At 40.4% G+C, this 21,405-nt stretch overlaps 1 protein-coding gene across 1 annotated transcript in view; it reads right to left on the reverse strand.

The window, feature by feature from the left end:
- LOC110458202 (transient receptor potential cation channel subfamily A member 1 homolog) overlaps nt 1–21,405 on the reverse strand; it is a 54,543-nt gene that overhangs the window by 14,228 nt on the left and 18,910 nt on the right. The window contains exons 8-21 of the mRNA XM_021509809.1: nt 20,441–20,624; nt 19,314–19,421; nt 18,972–19,060; nt 16,979–17,125; nt 15,921–16,032; nt 15,357–15,493; nt 13,538–13,659; nt 13,012–13,173; nt 11,123–11,220; nt 10,694–10,866; nt 5,983–6,109; nt 4,213–4,344; nt 2,370–2,570; nt 154–342 (exon numbers count right to left, since the gene is read on the reverse strand). Of these exons, the coding sequence (XP_021365484.1) occupies nt 154–342; nt 2,370–2,570; nt 4,213–4,344; nt 5,983–6,109; nt 10,694–10,866; nt 11,123–11,220; nt 13,012–13,173; nt 13,538–13,659; nt 15,357–15,493; nt 15,921–16,032; nt 16,979–17,125; nt 18,972–19,060; nt 19,314–19,421; nt 20,441–20,624 (1,981 nt within the window). The remainder of the gene's footprint in view (nt 1–153; nt 343–2,369; nt 2,571–4,212; nt 4,345–5,982; nt 6,110–10,693; nt 10,867–11,122; nt 11,221–13,011; nt 13,174–13,537; nt 13,660–15,356; nt 15,494–15,920; nt 16,033–16,978; nt 17,126–18,971; nt 19,061–19,313; nt 19,422–20,440; nt 20,625–21,405) is intronic.

A 21,405-nucleotide genomic window follows, 5' to 3' on the forward strand; every position in this document is an offset into this window, starting at 1 on the left:
GAGAACAGCAAACACTCACCGTACAGTGAGTGTGTACCCATTACCAGACGAGGGCTGCAGATAAACAGAGAACAGCAAACACTCACCGTACAGTGAGTGTGTACCTATTACCAGACGAGGGCTGCAGATAAACAGAGAACAGCAAACACTCACCAGTAAGTTCATTATGATGATAGACATGATGATCATGAATATCACAAACAATATGTACGTCACAGATTCCTGGTAAACTTTCTCTGTGTGGTCCGCAGGGTTTCCATTGAAAATGGCATCATACTCAAACTCTCCAATCATCATCACTGAGGTCTTCACCAACGCCTGACCAAAGGTCTTGAATGGTACCTAGATATAGAAAAGATATAAAAAGATTACTGGGGATCTAGATGTGGACAGGATACAGAGATTACTGGGGATCTAGGTGTGGACAGGAGATACAGAGATTACTGGGGATCTAGATGTGGACAGGAAATACAGAGATTACTGGGGATCTAGATGTGGACAGTAGATACAGAGATTACTGGGGATCTATGTGTGGACAGGAAATACAGAGATTACTTGGGATCTAGATGTGGACAGGAAATACAGAGATTACTGGGGATCTAGATGTGGACAGGAGATACAGAGATTACTGGGGATCTAGATGTGGACAGGAGATACAGAGATTACTGGGGATCTAGAAGTGGACAGGAGATACAGAGATTACTGGGGATCTAGATTTGGACAGGAGATACAGAGATTACTGGGGATCTATGTGTGGACAGGAAATACAGAGATTACTTCGGATCTAGATGTGGACAGGAAATACAGAGATTACTGGGGATCTAGATGTGGACAGGAGATACAGAGATTACTGGGGATCTAGATGTGGACAGGAAATACAGAGATTACTGGAGATCTAGATGTGGACAGGAGATACAGAGATTACTGGGGATCTAGGTGTGGACAGGAGATACAGAGATTACTGGGGATCTAGATGTGGACAGGAGATACAAAGATTACTTGGGATCTAGATGTGGACAGGAGATACAGAGATTACTGGGGATCTAGATGTGGACAGGAGATACAGAGATTACTGGGGATCTAGATGTGGACAGGAGATACAGAGATTACTGGAGACCTAGGTGTGGACAGGAGATATAGAGATAACTGGGGATCTAGATGTGGACAGGAGATACAGAGATTACTGGGGATCTAGGTGTGGACAAGGTATCAATACCATGTCATTACATATATCAGCTACACACAGTTCTATACATCAGTTTAAGGTAACCAGTCAATGATATCGTAAAATTGCCATGAGTTGTTAACTTTGTTATGATCTTGAACTTTATTCATCTTACTTTTCCTGAATATGGCTATCTTGCATCTTTTTTTTTGAAGATTCCTCCAGTGCCTGCACTTATGAACAAGAGGCCCAGAGGGCCTGAATCGCTCACCTGAATATTTAAGCAGTCATAGCAAAATATTCTCATTAAATATTATATTGCACTACAAATATTTCCCTCACAAACTTTGTTGGCTCCGTCTGTTGAAACTACCAGCCAAACATTCTATGCTTTTTGGTTCTTCTTCAGAAGTTGTTTTGACATATTTTTTTCTGTGACCTTGTAAGTAGGTCATTGTCATTTTCCTTCTCAAACTTTGATAGCTCTATCCTAAGAAGCTCCAATTCAAATCTCATGAATCCATTCCTTTTAGTTCTTCAGAACGAATCCTTTGAATTGTTGTTGACCTCTGTGATCTTTAAAGTAGGTTGAGGTCATTTTCATTTGCTAACTTTGGTGAGCTCTATCCCAGGAAGCCAAAGTCGTTTGATGTTTTTGACATATTTGACACCTGTGACCTTGAAAGTAGGTCAAGGTCATTTTCATTCTCAAACTTTGTCGGGCTCTATCTCGGGAAGCCAACAGCCAAATATGAAGGTTCTATACCTTTTAGTTCTTCAGAAGAAGTTGTTTGCAGCGTTTGACATATTTGACTGCCACAGCACCTTGAAAGTAGGTCAAGGTCATTTTCATTCTTAAACTTTGTCTGGCTTTATCCCAGGAAGCCATCAGCCAAATATGAAGTTTATATACCTTTTAGTTCTTCAGAAGAAGTCGTTTGCAGCGTTTGACATATTTGACCCCTGTGACCTTGAAAGTAGGTCAAGGTCATTTTCGTTCTCAAACTTTGTCGGGCTCCTGCCAACGAAGCTTTCGGTCACATATCATGGCTCTATGCAAGTTTGCTCTTCAGAAGAAGTTGTTTAAAGGAAAAGTTGACAGACGACAGACATCGCACCATGACATAAGCCTTCGGGCAGGTGAGCTAAATATGCATGGATTATACTTTACAAGACATTGTCAGCAAAAGACATCACAAAATACCTGGTTCTGGAGTACAGTATAGAAGCCGAGAGCGAAGGCAACAATAAAGAGGAAGAAGACTATGAAGAACTGGATGAAGGTGTTGAGGATGTCCTTGAACATGACAACGTAGATACCAAACCGAGGAAACTTCTGGAGGAACAGAACTAGGTCGATCCATGCCAGGAATATTGCGATGGCCCCCAGAGACCACTGCCAGTCCTATAAAAACCAATTACACAGATTAATGATCATACACTGCCAGGCCTATAAAAAACAATTACACAGAGTAATGATCATACACTGCCAGTCCAATAAAAAACAATTACACAGATTAATGCTCATACACTGCCAGTCCTGTAAAAACCAATTACACAGATTAAGGATCATACACTGCCAGTCCTATAGAAACCAATTACACAGATTAATGACCGTACACTGCCAGTCCTATAAAAACAAATTCCACAGATTAATGATCATACACTGCGAGTCCTATAAAAACAAATTACACAGATTAGTGATCATACACTGCCAGTCCTATAGAAACCAATTACACAGATTAATGACCGTACACTGCCAGTCCTATAAAAACAAATTACACAGATTAATGATCATTGACATATTTGACCCCTGTGACCTTGAAAGTAGGTCAAGGTCATTTTCATTCTCAAACTTTGTCGGGCTCTATCTCGGGAAGCCAACAGCCAAATATGAAGGTTCTATACCTTTTAGTTCTTCAGAAGAAGTCGTTTGAAGAGTTTGACATATTTGACTGCCACAGCACCTTGAAAGTAGGGCAAGGTCATTTTCATTCTCAAACTTTGTCGGGCTCTATCTCGGGAAGCCAACAGCCAAATATGAAGGTTCTATACCTTTTAGTTCTTCAGAAGAAGTCGTTTGATGAGTTTGACATATTTGACTGCCACAGCACCTTGAAAGTAGGTCAAGGTCATTTTCATTCTCAAACTTTGTCAGGCTCTATCCCAGCAAGCAGTCCTATAAAAACAAATTACACAGATTAATGATCATACCCTGCCAGTCCTATAAAAACCAATTGCACAGATTAATGATCATACACTGCGAGTCCTATAAAAACAAATTACACAGAGTAATGGTCATACACTGCCAGGCCTATAAAAACCAATTACACAGATTAAGGATCATACACTGCCAGTCCTATAGAAACCAATTACACAGATTAATGACCATCCCCTGCCAGTCCTATAAAAACCAATTACACAGATTAATGACCGTACACTGCCAGTCCTATAAAAACAATTACACAGATTAATGACCAAACACTGCCAGTCCTATAAAAACCAATTCCACAGATTAATGACCATACACTGCCAGTCCTATAGAAACCAATTACACAGATTAATGACCGTACACTGCCAGTCCTATAAAAAAACAATTACACAGATTAATGCTCATACACTGCCAGTCCTGTAAAAACCAATTACACAGATTAATCACCACCCACTGCCAGTCCTATAAAAACCAATTCCACAGATTAATGACCATACACTGCCAGTCCTATAGAAACCAATTACACAGATTAATGACCATCCCCTGCCAGTCCTATAAAAACCAATTACACAGATTAAGGATCATACACTGCCAGTCCTATACAAAACAATTACACAGATTAATGATCATGCACTGCCAGTCCTATAAAAACCAATTGCACAGATTAATGATCATACACTGCCAGTCCTATAAAAACCATTATGGCTCATTATATTAAATGACTTGCTGAACTCATTGACTCACTATACTTATTGACATGCAGAATGCAATGACATGCTGTACTTATTTACTGCCAGTACTCATGGACTTGTACTCATTGACATGCTGTACTTACAAATCTGTATCCAGTTGTCTTCTGACAATCTTGGAAGTCAATGACAAGCAGCAGGGCAAACACATAGGTCAGCCACTCAATGAGGTTTTCCCAGCCGAGATACTGGAGCTTTGCCTGGTATATCTGCAGCAACTGTCAATAGCACAATCAAATATAGAAAATTAATACATCATCAAATATAGTCAACAACACCTAATACAGTTAAGATTTCACCCCACTCAACACAGATATTTTTCATCTTATTAAATACAATTAGATTCCACCTTGTAAAAAACTCAGATGTAACGCACAAAATTGTTTAATATAACACACCAAATACCAAAATATAAAACAACCATGATACAATAAGTTATAACAAACACAAATATGATTAGGTTTAACAAATTGAAACTTAAATAGGTGTCTTATACCCAAATACAATTAGGTATCATATCATCGAACAGTCAGTGCTATAGAATCAGTACTGTAATCTGGAAACACGAGGCCTAGAGGGCCTGTATCGCTCACCTGAATATTTAAGTAGTCATAGCAAAATGTTCTCATTGAATATTATCCTGTACTACAAATATTTCACTTGTAAACTTTGTCGGCTCCATCTGTTGAAACTACCAGCCAAATATTCTTATATGATTCTATGATTTTTGGTTCTTCTTCAGAAGTTGTTTGAATTGTTTGACATCTTTGACCCCTGTTACTTTATAAGGAGATCTAGGTTATTTTCTTTTTCAAACACTTTGTCAGGCGCCATCCCAGAAAATACCAGACAAATGTTATAAATCTATGCTCTAAGATTATACTGTAGTCGTTTAATCATTTGACACATTTTATCCCCAAGACCTTGAAAGTAGGGCAAGGTCATTTTCATTCTCAAACTTTGTCAGGCTCTATCCCAGCAAGCAACCAGCCAAATATGAACATTCTATTCCTCTCAGTTCTTCAGAAGAAGTCGTTTGAAGCATTTGACATATTTGATCCCTGTGACCTTGATAGTAAGTCAAAGTCATGTTCATTCTCAAACTCTCACATGCTTTATCTCAGGAAGCCACCAGCCAAATATAAAGATTCTATACCTTAATACCTTTTAGTTCTTCAGAAGAAGTCATTTGAAGTGTTTGACATATTTGACAGCTGTGACCTTGAAAGTAGGTCAAGGTCATTTTCATTCTCAAACTTTGTCGGGCTCTATCTCAGGAAGATACCAACTAAATATGAAGATTCTAAACCTTTCAGTTCTTCTTCAGAAGTCGTTTGAAACGTTTGACATATTTTACTGCTGTGACCTTGAAAGCAGGTCAAGGTCATGTTCAGTCTCAAACTTTGTCAGGCTTTATCTCAAGAAGATACCAACTAAATATGAAGATTCTATACATTTCAGTTCTTCAGAAGAAGTCTTGTGAAGCGTTAGACATATTTGACTGCTGTAACCTTGAAAGTAGGACAAGGTCATGTTCATTCTCAAACTTTGTCAGCCTTTATCTCAGGAAGCCACCAGCTAAATATGAAGATTCTATACCTATAAATTTTTCAGAAGTCGTTTGAAGCATTTGACATATTTGACCGTAGTGTAGTTCAAGGTCATTTTCGTTCCCAAACTTAGTCAGGCTTCTACCACGGAGCTTTCAGCCAAATATCATGAATCTAGGCCTGTTCGTTTTACAAAAGAAGTTCTTTAAAGGAAAAGTTGACGAACGACGACGGAGGGACAGACAGAGGGACGCCGGATGGGCAGGGGAACTAAAAAATCTAAACCTTATGAATGACACCACCTACCTCACGGAGAAGATTCCACGCTGCCAGAGCTATGACGACGTATTTTCCAATTTTAGCAACTATATGTTGTTCATAAACTGGGGAGGTGCTGGTGTACACAAGCTCACAGGACGCATTGCCAGTCGTACTGTAAGTAAATCAGACATTCCAAAAATGATTTATGATTAAAAATGGTTTAAGCTCATAAAAAGCCTTCATTCTTTTTATATTCATATGCAAAGTATTCTATTCAATCTCAAGGTTCTTTCATTTCAGAATATTTATTGTTCAGATCTTGGATGCAAAGGAATTGGGCAAGGGAAACTGGTATCATTCTAAACAGCAAAGTCATGTGACAATAGATTAATTATATATAAAAGTGAAATCTAGTAAAAGTGTCTAGTATATTTAATGAATCTCTGAACCATCTCCAGAATACTTGCCTTCATATTAATATCGAGTCTTTCACATCCATAAAGAATGGTCTGAATATTTAATGAAATAGTATCATTAAAAGCTCCAATGGAGTTCAGGAGAAGTTGCCTTTGATAAGTTTACAGAGAACAGTGAAGGAAGAAATGATCACAATCCTCCACACCAGGAGAACAGTGAAGGAAGAAATGATCACAATCCTCCACACCAGGAGAACAGTGAAGGAAGAGATGATCACAATCCTCCACACCAGGAGAACAGTGAAGGAAGAGATGATCACAATCCTCCACACCAGGAGAACAGTGAAGGAAGAGATGATCACAATCCTCCACACCAGGAGAACAGTGAAGGAAGAGATGATCACAATCCTCCACACCAGGAGAACAGTGAAGGAAGAGATGATCACAATCCTCCACACCAGGAGAACAGTGAAGGAAGAGATGATCACAATCCTCCACACCAGGAGAACAGTGAAGGAAGAGATGATCACAATCCTCCACACCAGGAGAACAGTGAAGGAAGAGATGATCACAATCCTCCACACCAGGAGAACAGTGAAGGAAGAGATGATCACAATCCTCCACACCAGGAGAACAGTGAAGGAAGAGATGATCACAATCCTCCACACCAGGAGAACAGTGAAGGAAGAGATGATCACAATCCTCCACACCAGGAGAACAGTGAAGGAAGAGATGATCACAATCCTCCACACCAGGAGAACAGTGAAGGAAGAGATGATCACAATCCTCCACACCAGGAGAACAGTGAAGGAAGAGATGATCACAATCCTCCACACCAGGAGAACAGTGAAGGAAGAGATGATCACAATCCTCCACACCAGGAGAACAGTGAAGGAAGAGATGATCACAATCCTCCACACCAGGAGAACAGTGAAGGAAGAGATGATCACAATCCTCCACACCAGGAGAACAGTGAAGGAAGAGATGATCACAATCCTCCACACCAGGAGAACAGTGAAGGAAGAGATGATCACAATCCTCCACACCAGGAGAACAGTGAAGGAAGAGATGATCACAATCCTCCACACCAGGAGAACAGTGAAGGAAGAGATGATCACAATCCTCCACACCAGGAGAACAGTGAAGGAAGAGATGATCACAATCCTCCACACCAGGAGAACAGTGAAGGAAGAGATGATCACAATCCTCCACACCAGGAGAACAGTGAAGGAAGAGATGATCACAATCCTCCACACCAGGAGAACAGTGAAGGAAGAGATGATCACAATCCTCCACACCAGGAGAACAGTGAAGGAAGAGATGATCACAATCCTCCACACCAGGAGAACAGTGAAGGAAGAGATGATCACAATCCTCCACACCAGGAGAACAGTGAAGGAAGAGATGATCACAATCCTCCACACCAGGAGAACAGTGAAGGAAGAGATGATCACAATCCTCCACACCAGGAGAACAGTGAAGGAAGAGATGATCACAATCCTCCACACCAGGAGAACAGTGAAGGAAGAGATGATCACAATCCTCCACACCAGGAGAACAGTGAAGGAAGAGATGATCACAATCCTCCACACCAGGAGAACAGTGAAGGAAGAGATGATCACAATCCTCCACACCAGGAGAACAGTGAAGGAAGAGATGATCACAATCCTCCACACCAGGAGAACAGTGAAGGAAGAGATGATCACAATCCTCCACACCAGGAGAACAGTGAAGGAAGAGATGATCACAATCCTCCACACCAGGAGAACAGTGAAGGAAGAGATGATCACAATCCTCCACACCAGGAGAACAGTGAAGGAAGAGATGATCACAATCCTCCACACCAGGAGAACAGTGAAGGAAGAGATGATCACAATCCTCCACACCAGGAGAACAGTGAAGGAAGAGATGATCACAATCCTCCACACCAGGAGAACAGTGAAGGAAGAGATGATCACAATCCTCCACACCAGGAGAACAGTGAAGGAAGAGATGATCACAATCCTCCACACCAGGAGAACAGTGAAGGAAGAGATGATCACAATCCTCCACACCAGGAGAACAGTGAAGGAAGAGATGATCACAATCCTCCACACCAGGAGAACAGTGAAGGAAGAGATGATCACAATCCTCCACACCAGGAGAACAGTGAAGGAAGAGATGATCACAATCCTCCACACCAGGAGAACAGTGAAGGAAGAGATGATCACAATCCTCCACACCAGGAGAACAGTGAAGGAAGAGATGATCACAATCCTCCACACCAGGAGAACAGTGAAGGAAGAGATGATCACAATCCTCCACACCAGGAGAACAGTGAAGGAAGAGATGATCACAATCCTCCACACCAGGAGAACAGTGAAGGAAGAGATGATCACAATCCTCCACACCAGGAGAACAGTGAAGGAAGAGATGATCACAATCCTCCACACCAGGAGAACAGTGAAGGAAGAGATGATCACAATCCTCCACACCAGGAGAACAGTGAAGGAAGAGATGATCACAATCCTCCACACCAGGAGAACAGTGAAGGAAGAGATGATCACAATCCTCCACACCAGGAGAACAGTGAAGGAAGAGATGATCACAATCCTCCACACCAGGAGAACAGTGAAGGAAGAGATGATCACAATCCTCCACACCAGGAGAACAGTGAAGGAAGAGATGATCACAATCCTCCACACCAGGAGAACAGTGAAGGAAGAGATGATCACAATCCTCCACACCAGGAGAACAGTGAAGGAAGAGATGATCACAATCCTCCACACCAGGAGAACAGTGAAGGAAGAGATGATCACAATCCTCCACACCAGGAGAACAGTGAAGGAAGAGATGATCACAATCCTCCACACCAGGAGAACAGTGAAGGAAGAGATGATCACAATCCTCCACACCAGGAGAACAGTGAAGGAAGAGATGATCACAATCCTCCACACCAGGAGAACAGTGAAGGAAGAGATGATCACAATCCTCCACACCAGGAGAACAGTGAAGGAAGAGATGATCACAATCCTCCACACCAGGAGAACAGTGAAGGAAGAGATGATCACAATCCTCCACACCAGGAGAACAGTGAAGGAAGAGATGATCACAATCCTCCACACCAGGAGAACAGTGAAGGAAGAGATGATCACAATCCTCCACACCAGGAGAACAGTGAAGGAAGAGATGATCACAATCCTCCACACCAGGAGAACAGTGAAGGAAGAGATGATCACAATCCTCCACACCAGGAGAACAGTGAAGGAAGAGATGATCACAATCCTCCACACCAGGAGAACAGTGAAGGAAGAGATGATCACAATCCTCCACACCAGGAGAACAGTGAAGGAAGAGATGATCACAATCCTCCACACCAGGAGAACAGTGAAGGAAGAGATGATCACAATCCTCCACACCAGGAGAACAGTGAAGGAAGAGATGATCACAATCCTCCACACCAGGAGAACAGTGAAGGAAGAGATGATCACAATCCTCCACACCAGGAGAACAGTGAAGGAAGAGATGATCACAATCCTCCACACCAGGAGAACAGTGAAGGAAGAGATGATCACAATCCTCCACACCAGGAGAACAGTGAAGGAAGAGATGATCACAATCCTCCACACCAGGAGAACAGTGAAGGAAGAGATGATCACAATCCTCCACACCAGGAGAACAGTGAAGGAAGAGATGATCACAATCCTCCACACCAGGAGAACAGTGAAGGAAGAGATGATCACAATCCTCCACACCAGGAGAACAGTGAAGGAAGAGATGATCACAATCCTCCACACCAGGAGAACAGTGAAGGAAGAGATGATCACAATCCTCCACACCAGGAGAACAGTGAAGGAAGAGATGATCACAATCCTCCACACCAGGAGAACAGTGAAGGAAGAGATGATCACAATCCTCCACACCAGGAGAACAGTGAAGGAAGAGATGATCACAATCCTCCACACCAGGAGAACAGTGAAAGAAGAGATGATCACAATCCTCCACACCAGGAGAACAGTGAAAGAAGAAATGATCACAATCCTCCACACCAGGAGAACAGTGAAGGAAGAAATGATCACAATCCTCCATAACAGGAGAACAGTGAAGAAGAAATGATCACAATCCTCCACAACAGGAGAATTACAAGCTACTCAATACTTAAGGAATTTCTACTGAATAATGAGAGTGTAATGCCTGGCTATATTCTCATTGACTCGTGATACTCATTGCTTGGTTGATTTCTGTCTAAGGAGGGGAGATAAGTAAGTAAGGTAACTCTATCTAAGTAGTCGGGGAAGTAACTTTGCCTGTATAGTAAGGGGAAGTAACTCTACCTGTATAGTAAGGGGAAGTAACTCTACCTGTAAGAGTACGGTGGACTGGTACTCAGGATGTAGCCGGTGAGGAAGGTCAGGAAAATAGCATAGACGAAAAAATTGATGTAGTAAAACACTCTGCCAAAACTGTTCCATTTGTGTCGGAGAAGAGAGGTAACCAGTGGATGGGCCAGAAGGTCCTCTCGCTTGGACGTCACCTACGTATTAGGCAGACAAGGTGACCAGATATACACGACACAAATAAAATTTGTGAATACATTTTTCTGTGTTGTAGAAATATGACAGAAATATAATGAAAAACTCAATTTACATGAATTTGTATAACAAACTTAACTCAGACGACATTTGTAGCTAAATATGTAAAAGAAATACAAAAGATGGTCAATTTTGGTCTGTTTATATAACATGAAATGTATGAGACAAGGACATACAACTGACAAGAGAGATTCTTACCATTATCATGAGAGGGTGGTTCTTCTTCATCTCACTAGAGTCGGTGGTGTAGGGTTTGGCCGAGGAGGACAGGGTGAAGTCCTCATTGTATACACTCCCTGTGTTGTAAAAGTCAATGATGTCATCAATATGTGTCTCAGGGGTGAAGGTCAATGATGTCATCAATGTGTCTCAGGGGTGAAGGTCAATGATGTCATCAATATGTGTCTCAGGGGTGAAGGTCAATGGCATTATCATTAGTACATGTGTTTCTGGGGTGAAGGTCAATGATGTCATCAATATGTGTCTCCGGGGTGAAGGTCAATGGCATTATCATTAGTACATGTGTTTCTGGGGTGAAGGTCAATGATGTCATCAATACATGTATCTCAGGGGTAAAGGTCAATGATGTCATCAATACATGTGTCTTAGGGGTGAAGGTCAATTATGTCATTATCATTAGTACATGTGTCTCAGGGGGGAAGGTCAATGATGTCATCAATGTGTCTCAGGGGGGAAGGTCAATGATGTCATCAATGTGTCTCATGGGTGAAGGTCAATGATGTCATCAATATGTGTCTCAGGGGTGAAGGTCAATGGCATTATCATTAGTACATGTGTTTCAGGGGTGAAGGTCAATGTTGTCAACAATACATGTGTCTCAGGGGTAAGTCAATGATGTCAGCAATACATATGTCTCAGGAGTGAAGGTCACTGATATCATCAATAAATTTGTCTCAGGGGTGAAGTTAAATGATGTCATCAATACATGTGTCTCAGGGGTAAGTCAATGATATCATCAATATATGTGTCTCAGGGGTAAGTCAATGATGTCATCAAGACATATGTCTCAGGAGTGAAGGTCAATGATATCATCAATAAATTTGTCTCAGGGGTGAAGTTAAATGATGTCATCAATACATGTGTCTCAGGGGTAAGTCAATGATGTCATCAATACATATGTCTCAGGAGTGAAGGTCACTGATATCATCAATAAATTTGTCTCAGGGGTGAAGTTAAATGATGTCATCAATACATGTGTCTCAGGGGTGAAGGTCAATGGCATTATCATTAGTACATGTGTTTCAGGGGTGAAGGTCAATGATGTCATCAATGTGTCTCAGGGGTGAATGTCAATGATGTCATCAATACATGTGTCTCAGGGGTGAAGGTCAATGGCATTATCATTAGTACATGTGTTTCAGGGGTGAAGGTCAATGTTGTCAACAATACATGTGTCTCAGGGGTAAGTCAATGATATCATCAATATATGTGTCTCAGGGGTAAGTCAATGATGTCATCAATACATATGTCTCAGGAGTGAAGGTTAATGATATCATCAATAAATTTGTCTCAGGGGTGAAGTTAAATGATGTCATCAATACATGTGTCTCAGGGGTAAGTCAATGATGTCTTCAATACATATGTCTCAGGAGTGAAGGTCACTGATATCATCAATAAATTTGTCTCAGGGGTGAAGTTCAATGATGTCATCAATACATGTGTCTCAGGGGCGAAGGTCAATGATGTCATCAATACATGTGTCTCAGGGGTAAAGGTCAATGATGTCATTAGTACATGACATGCTATTAGCAGTAAAGGCCAGTAATGTTGATGTCAATGTATGTCTCATAAAGTCACTGATTAACACAATAATTACAGAATTATTCACTTTATGGAAACAGTAAATCTATTTACATTCGTATCACAAAGGTACATATATGTTGTAAACCAGTGATAACTTTTTTCTAATCAACAAATGATTTCCATTTAGATAAAAAATAATCTAAATCATACCCTTAACCATTAGACAACAAAATATCATTTATACTAACAATGTTTATCAATGTTTAACTCTGACACAAACAAATATATCTGAGTTGTTTTCGAAATTGTATTTAACTACTGACCATCAGATGACCCGCCACTTTCGCTTGGTCCAGTCTCCCGCCATGTCCCAAGGGAGTAAACATCATCCAGAAACTCGTAGTTAAATGTGACTTTGTAGTCAGGGTGCTCAAAACTCTTCTTGTTGTCAGTCATACACTTGTTAAATACAGCTTCAGCAATATCTGGGAAATACAACACACATCGATACACTTGTTTTAAATGAGAAATTAAAACGCATGTTACGGTTAAGATAAATGGTTGCTGATAGTTTGAGGTTCTCAGTTCTGTATACTGTAAGGTATGTATGAGAGGGACAGTAATAAATCACTGATATATATCAGTCAGTATGCATTTTCATGGTTTCTGAGCTTATTCTGGTAGTTGGAATGAGAGAAAAATACTCTATCATGTCTAGGGGTGAGGATAGGGAAATTCAACCATCTGGATTTTCAAATTTGGCAGAACCCCTCGACCAATTTTGAAAACGCCTCTGGTAGAATTTACCTATCCTATAATCTTAATGAATTTCAAATAGATAAAACTCACCAGGCATTTTCTTAATCAGCTTCCTCATAGGGGTGCTCTTTTGATCTGTGCCAAGCTCTGATGTTTCATTTCTTAATGCATCCTCCCACATTTCGGAGTTAATGATGGTTAGTGCAACATCTCTGTAACAATGAAGTTATATATATCACTTCATCAATAAGTGAAAACACATATATTCAAGGCCTTGGTTTATAAACATGTAAAATAATTAGGAACAAGGCAAAGTATTGCGAGGCAATCCATAGTCCCCCACTGGTAATGATTTTTATAACTAACAAACAGTACACTTATGTTAGGCTGTACCTACTGTCAGGAAAGTATCCTGATACATAATACAATATCAAAGGCATCTTTGTAATGGTAAAATTGTTTTGTTTATTCATGGCAGAATCAGGAACAAGAGGCCCAAGAGGGCCTGATTCCCTTACCTGAATATATACCAGTCATAGCAAAATATTCTCATTAAATATCATATTGCACTAAAAATATTTCCCTCGCAAACTTTGTTGGCTCCATCTGTTGAAACTATCAGCAAAATATTATTATAAGATTCTATGCTTTTTTATTCTTCTTCAGAAGTTGCTTGACATATTTTTTCCTGTGACCTTGTAAGTAGGTCAATGTCCATTTCTTTTAGTTGAGGTCATTTTCATTCGCAAACTGTAGTGAGCTCTATCCCAGGAAGTCTCCAGCCAAATATTATAATCTTAAGCCTTTTAATTCTTCAGACGAAGTAGTTTGAACCGTTTGACATATTTGAACGCTTAGACCTTGAAAGTAAGTCAAGGTCATTTTCATTCTCAACCTTTTTTGGGCTGTTTCCCAGGAAATAACCAACCAAATATTAAGGTTCTATACCCTCCAGTTTTTCAGAAGAAGTCGTTTGAAGTATTTCACATATCTGCCTCATGTGACCTTAAAAGTAGGTCAAACTAATTTTCATTCTCAAACTTTGTTGGGCTCTATCCCAGGAAGCCACCAGCCAAATCTAAAGATTCTTTACCTTTCAGTTCTTCAGAAGAAGTCGTTTGAAGTGTTTGATATATTTGACCCCTGTGACCTTGAAAGTAGGTCAATGTCATTTTAATTCTCAAGCTTTGTCAGGCTCCTACCAACAAAGCTTTCAGCCAAATATCATGAGTCTAGGCCTGTCCGTTCTTCAGAAGAAGTTGTTTAAAGGAAAAGTTGACGGACGAGGACAGAGGGACCACGCAAGGTCAAGTCATACATCACAGTGACCTAATTCTTACACTCTGCACTCCGCCATCCCAAATTGTCCTTGTACACCAAATCTGGATACTCCATGTGAAATAGTATAGAAGATATGCCCAAGACAAATATTTTCAAAAGCAAAGGTCAAAGGTCAAGTCAGAGATCACAGTGACCTAATTCTTGCACTCCGCCATCCCAATATGTTCACCAAATCTGGTTACTCGTGGTGAAATAGTACAAGAGATGCCCCAGACAATCTTTTTCAAAAGTTAAGGTCAAAGGTCAAAGATTAGTTCACAGTGAGGTCATAGACCTTCTTCTTGCACTCTGTTCCCCGACATCCCAAGATGTCCTTGTACACCTAATCTGGTTACTTCAGGTGAAATAGTATAGAAGATATGTCCCGGGCAAACTTCCCTAACGGAAGGATGGACGGAGTACAAACCCTGAACCGGTGGGGGACTAAAAACTGCCTATATATCATACATGTTAGGCCTCATTTTTGATAAGGGCCACCTGCATTCAATTTCAGCCATTGACCTCTAGAATTCTGAAGGTTGCTAACTTAACTGGTAGAAACAGTAGTTCATACTATCCCTGTACATACGGATGATTATTGTCGATGGCCAAGTCGAGGCAGTTATCACTGTTGGAATCGTTCTGTTGGATGTTGGCCTTCCACTGGAGGAGGAGTTCGACCACACCAGAGTGCCCAAACCGGGCAGCCAGATGAAGAGGGGTAGTCTACAACCAACAGGGATACAATTAACTCCTCACTTTCTCATAATCATACATTGTTTCATTATTATCATACATCATTTCGTCATTATCATACATCAATTCATCATTATCATGCATCATTTCATCGTTATCATACATTGTATCATCATTATCATACATCATTTCATCATAATCATACATCATTTCATCGTTATCATGCATCATTTCATCGTTATCATGCATTAATTCATCGTTATCATACATCATTTCATCGTTATCATACATCATTTCATCGTTATCATACATCATTTCATCGTTATCATGCATAATTTCATCGTTATCATACATCATTTCATCGTTATCATACATCATTTCATCGTTATCATACATCAATTCATCGTAAAATACTTTTATTACTTTCTGATGGTATAAATTGACGTTGGCTACCTACCTTGGTTTTGTCCATTGGATTGATTGGAGCATCAGCCTCCAGCAGAACTTTACATGTCTTTACCCAGCCCTTTGATGCTGCCGAGTCCAGCGGTGTCCACAGATTACAATTCCTGGAGGCGATTTAAATGTTAATACAAATGCCTTATCCTCACCACCGCTTATTATACCACCAATACACAGTTACGTAATCATATTAATATATAGTGATTTACATGGTTACCACTAATTCAACATTGATGAGGGATTTGTTTTTTTGGTTATATGCATTTATGCATAAAAAATGAAATTTGAATGTTCTACATGTTAAATGCCTTACCCTAGAATACAGACCCAGTTAGGTATACCCCCTTTGTTATCCCCCAGTTTAGGATGTTAACTACTTCCCTAGCGGCCACATCTGCCACATTATTATCCCCCAGTTTAGGATGTTAACTACTTCCCTAGCGGCCACATCTGCCACATTATTATCCCCCAGTTTTGGATGTTAACTACTTACCTAGCGGCCACATCTGCCCCATTATTATCCCCCAGTTTTGGATGTTAACTACTTACCTAGCGGCCACATCTGCCCCATTATTATCCCCCAGTTTTGGATGTTAACTACTTCCCTAGCGGCCACATCTGCCCAATTATTATCCCCCAGTTTTGGATATTAACTACTTACCTAGCGGCCACATCTGCCCCATTATTATTCCCCAGTTTTGGATATTAACTACTTATCTAGCCGCCACATCTGCCCCATTATTATCCCCCAGTTTTGGATGTTAACTACTAACCTAGTGGCCACATCTGCCCCATTATTATCTCCCAGTTTTGGATGTTAACTTCTTACCTAGCCGCCACATCTGCCCCATTATTATCCCCCAGTTTTGGATGTTAACTACTAACCTAGCGGCCACATCTGCCCCATTATTATCCCCCAGTTTTGGATGTTAACTACTTACCTAGCGGCCACATCTGCCCCATTATTATCCCCCAGTTTTGGATGTTAACTACTTACCTAGCGGCCACATCTGCCCCATTATTATCCCCCAGTTTTGGATGTTAACTACTTACCTAGCGGCCACATCTGCCCCATTGTCCAACAGTACTCCAGCAGCCTTGGCATGGCCACACTCTGCTGCCAAGTGGAGGGCCGTGTTTGAGTCCTCATCTTCGTCATTCACAGATGAATGATCTCTCAACACCAGCTCACGGACAATACTGGAGAAAAACAAATCTTTATTGTCAAATACCTCTCATGGCAATAACTCGGACTGCTTATTTTTCATTCTCACAAGGAACAAATTTCTATAATGAGATACAAAATGTAACCATCATCACTGTTCAAACAAGATTTTAAATAAAGTTTTCTTTTATGTCCATAAAGTTTTACTTGAATCCTGAAAGTATCTATTTATGAAATTAATATGGATTAAGCTATTTTACTAATTGATTAAACAAACCAATCATTGTCAACTATGAGGACATTGCTGTGCATTGTTGCTGTGGTGTGTGGTTACAAAGAGTGACAGAGATACAGTTATACCTCAGACTGTCACATTGCTGTGTATTGTTGCTGTGGTGTGTGGTTACACAGAGAGTGACAGAGATACAGTTATACCACAGACTGTCACATTGCTGTGCATTGTTGCTGTGGTGTGTGGTTACACAGAGAGTGACAGAGATACAGTTATACCTCAGACTGTCACATTGCTGTGTATTGTTGCTGTGGTGTGTGGTTACACAGAGAGTGACAGAGATACAGTTATACCTCAGACTGTCACATTGCTGTGTATTGTTGCTGTGGTGTGTGGTTACACAGAGAGTGACAGAGATACAGTTATACCTCAGACTGTCACATTGCTGTGTATTGTTGCTGTGGTGTGTGGTTACACAGAGAGTGACAGAGATACAGTTATACCTCAGACTGTCACATTGCTGTGTATTGTTGCTGTGGTGTGTGGTTACACAGAGAGTGACAGAGATACAGTTATACCTCAGACTGTCACATTGCTGTGTATTGTTGCTGTGGTGTGTGGTTACACAGAGAGTGACAGAGATACAGTTATACCTCAGACTGTCACATTGCTGTGTATTGTTGCTGTGGTGTGTGGTTACACAGAGAGTGACAGAGATACAGTTATACCTCAGACTGTCACATTGCTGTGTATTGTTGCTGTGGTGTGTGGTTACACAGAGAGTGACAGAGATACAGTTATACCTCAGACTGTCACATTGCTGTGTATTGTTGCTGTGGTGTGTGGTTACACAGAGAGTGACAGAGATACAGTTATACCTCAGACTGTCACATTGCTGTGTATTGTTGCTGTGGTGTGTGGTTACACAGAGAGTGACAGAGATACAGTTATACCTCAGACTGTCACATTGCTGTGTATTGTTGCTGTGGTGTGTGGTTACACAGAGAGTGACAGAGATACAGTTATACCTCAGACTGTCACATTGCTGTGTATTGTTGCTGTGGTGTGTGGTTACACAGAGAGTGACAGAGATACAGTTATACCGCAGACTGTCACATTGCTGTGTATTGTTGCTGTGGTGTGTGGTTACACAGAGTGACAGAGATACAGTTATACCAGACTGTCACATTGCTGTGTATTGTTGGTGTGGTGTGTGGTTACACAGAGAGTGACAGAGATACAGTTATACCAGACTGTCACATTGCTGTGTATTGTTGCTGTGGTGGGTGGTTACACAGAGTGACAGAGATACAGTTATACAAGACTGTCACATTGCTGTGTATTGTTGTTGTGGTGTGTGGTTACACGGAGAGTGACAGATATACAGTTATACCTCAGACTGTCACAATGCTGTGTATTGTTGCTGTGGTGTGTGGCTACTGGGAGAGTGACAGAGATACAGTTATACCACAGACTGTCACATTCCTTGTTTTAAAAGAAATTTAAGGAATCTGCCTGACATTGATTTCACCAACTGACACTTAATGAAACTGCTGACTATATAGTTAATACCTCAGGTTTAATTCATTCCCTTGTTCAAGATTGAAATATAACACAGAACATGTCCTATATCAGTAGCCACTACTCACTTGGTCCTGCCTGATTTAGCTGCTAAATGTAATGGTGTCTGTTCCTCCTCATTCTTGGCATCAACGTCCACTTTCTGTTCCAGAAGACACTACACAACAGCATAATAAACAATCAAACTGATATTTAATATTCATCCTGGACATCAATAAATACGGTCAGTGAAAGTAAGGCCGGTTTTACAGACCTCCCAAGCTATATAATAATTTGCTCACAAATTCAATTTGAAATATGTAATGAAAAGGTTTTCCTTGTTTTATTTAAATTTAGCTGACACGGTTATTTTGTAATGATATTAAGTTTTAAATTACACACAAACGTGTACAACTCCATAACTTGTTTACCTTGACAATGTTGAGGTAGCCTTTCTCTGCAGCGATATGGAGAGGTGTGTTATCATACCTGTCACCCACATTGACCAGTCTACGCACACGTCCAACCATCAGAAGTGCCTTGAAACAAAACGATTTATATCCACCAAACAGTTCAGATAACCGGTTCCAGTTTCACCAACTTTTACCATATAGTCTTTCCACATTCTTAGTTTAAACATTGATAAATTTCAAAGTTCCTCTAAAATGTTTAGTTTTTATGATTATCACCACTGTTTCATGTCATGAGGAGATTTTTTCATGCACTAAATGAATGCTTAATGAATTTTCATTTTTCTTTTGACACATAAATGGACTACTGAAATCAAGAATGTTCGCAAAATACATAATGATACCAGGCCTGTTAGCGTAAACGATTTATTCTCATGAGTATTTAGTTCTGGAATGTACATTAATGACTTATTTTCAGAGATTGTGGACCAAGGACTTAATTGTGAATGCTTGTTTCAGAGATTGTGCATCAATGATTTATTCCTGAGTATTTTAAATTTACATATTGATATTTCATTTGGTTGTTCTTTACTTTGAGAGAATCTAGGTGAGCACCTTTAGTATCCAGTTGAGAAACTTTCTGTGGCATAATTTATTGGAAGTAACTAGCCAGGAACCTTATCCTCAGATCACCATACTGGGCACCTAGCTTGAAAATAGCTCAGAACTATAACAAGTTTCAATGGACACCTTAATTTGTGAGCATCCGTTTGTGTACCTTAACTTGGAAATGTTCAGTAGTGTACGGTAATTTGTGAGCATCTGTTTGTGTACCTTAACTTGGAAATGTTCAGTAGCGTACGGTAAATTTGTGAGCATCCGTTGGTGTACCTTAACTTGGAAATATTCAGTAGCGTACGGTAAATTTGTGAGCATCCGTATGCGTACCTTAACTTGGAAATGTTCAGTAGCGTATGGTAAATTTGTGAGCATCCGTTGGTGTACCTTAACTTGGAAATGTTCAGTAGCGTACGGTAATTTGTGAGCATCCGTATGTGTACCTTAACTTGGAAATGTTCAGTAGCGTACGGTAATTTGTGAGCACCTGGTGGGACACATTAATTCGAGTGTCTAGCTATGTATCATACCTTTAAAGCATCCAGGTTGTCCTCCTCCGCGGCCAGGTAAAGTGCTGTCTTGTCATTCTTTTCCACAGCCTCGTGGTCCACACGCTTCCTGAGCAGCAATTTGATGATGTCTGCGTGACCATAAGATGCGGCCATCAGCAGGGGAGTGTAATTGTCCTTGTCTTTCTTCTCCAAATTGGCTCCTCTGTATAGAGAGTTAACTCATGTTACTGCCAAATATAGCCCTTCTGTACAGGGAGATAGCTCATGTTACTACCAAATACAGCCCTTCTGTACAGGGGGATAGCTCATGTTACTACCAAATATGGCCCTTCTGTACAGGGAGATAGCTCATGTTACTACCCAATATAGCCCTTCTGTACAGGGAGACAGCTCATGTTACTACCAAATATAGCCCTTCTGTACAGGGAGATAGCTCATGTTAATTCTACGTTGTTTTATATCAATTTATGGGGGGGGGGCAGTGTTCTGGGATACCTATCAGTCAGGAATAAATACATATTAGTCAATAAGCTGTTACTTTTCAGTTCATTCTAGCTATCCCAATTACAGTGGACCATATCGTATATGTGAATCTGACTGATTTTGATTACATCTAAAGAAAAAGACAAAACTGTCTCAAAAATATTGGCTGAATGGCAGGACAACTAGGTAAGTGATGTTTTGATTAGCAGGAGTTTAAGTAGACAATTGTATTAAGGAATACAGAGTCGGTTAAGACTCGCCTCTCTATCAGGTAAGTGATGTTTTGATTAGCTGTAGTTTAAGTAGACTATTGTATTAGGGAATACAAAGCCGGTTAAGACTCACCTCTCTATCAGGTAAGTGATGTTTTGATTAGCTGTAGTTTAAGTAGACTATTGTATTAGGGAATACAGAGCCGGTTAAGACTCACCTCTCTATCAGGTAAGTGATGTTTTGATTAGCTGTAGTTTAAGTAGACTATTGTATTAGGGAATACAGAG

Source organism: Mizuhopecten yessoensis, unplaced genomic scaffold (genome assembly GCF_002113885.1).
Source record: "Mizuhopecten yessoensis strain PY_sf001 unplaced genomic scaffold, ASM211388v2 scaffold1175, whole genome shotgun sequence".
Lineage (NCBI taxonomy): Eukaryota > Metazoa > Mollusca > Bivalvia > Pectinida > Pectinidae > Mizuhopecten > Mizuhopecten yessoensis.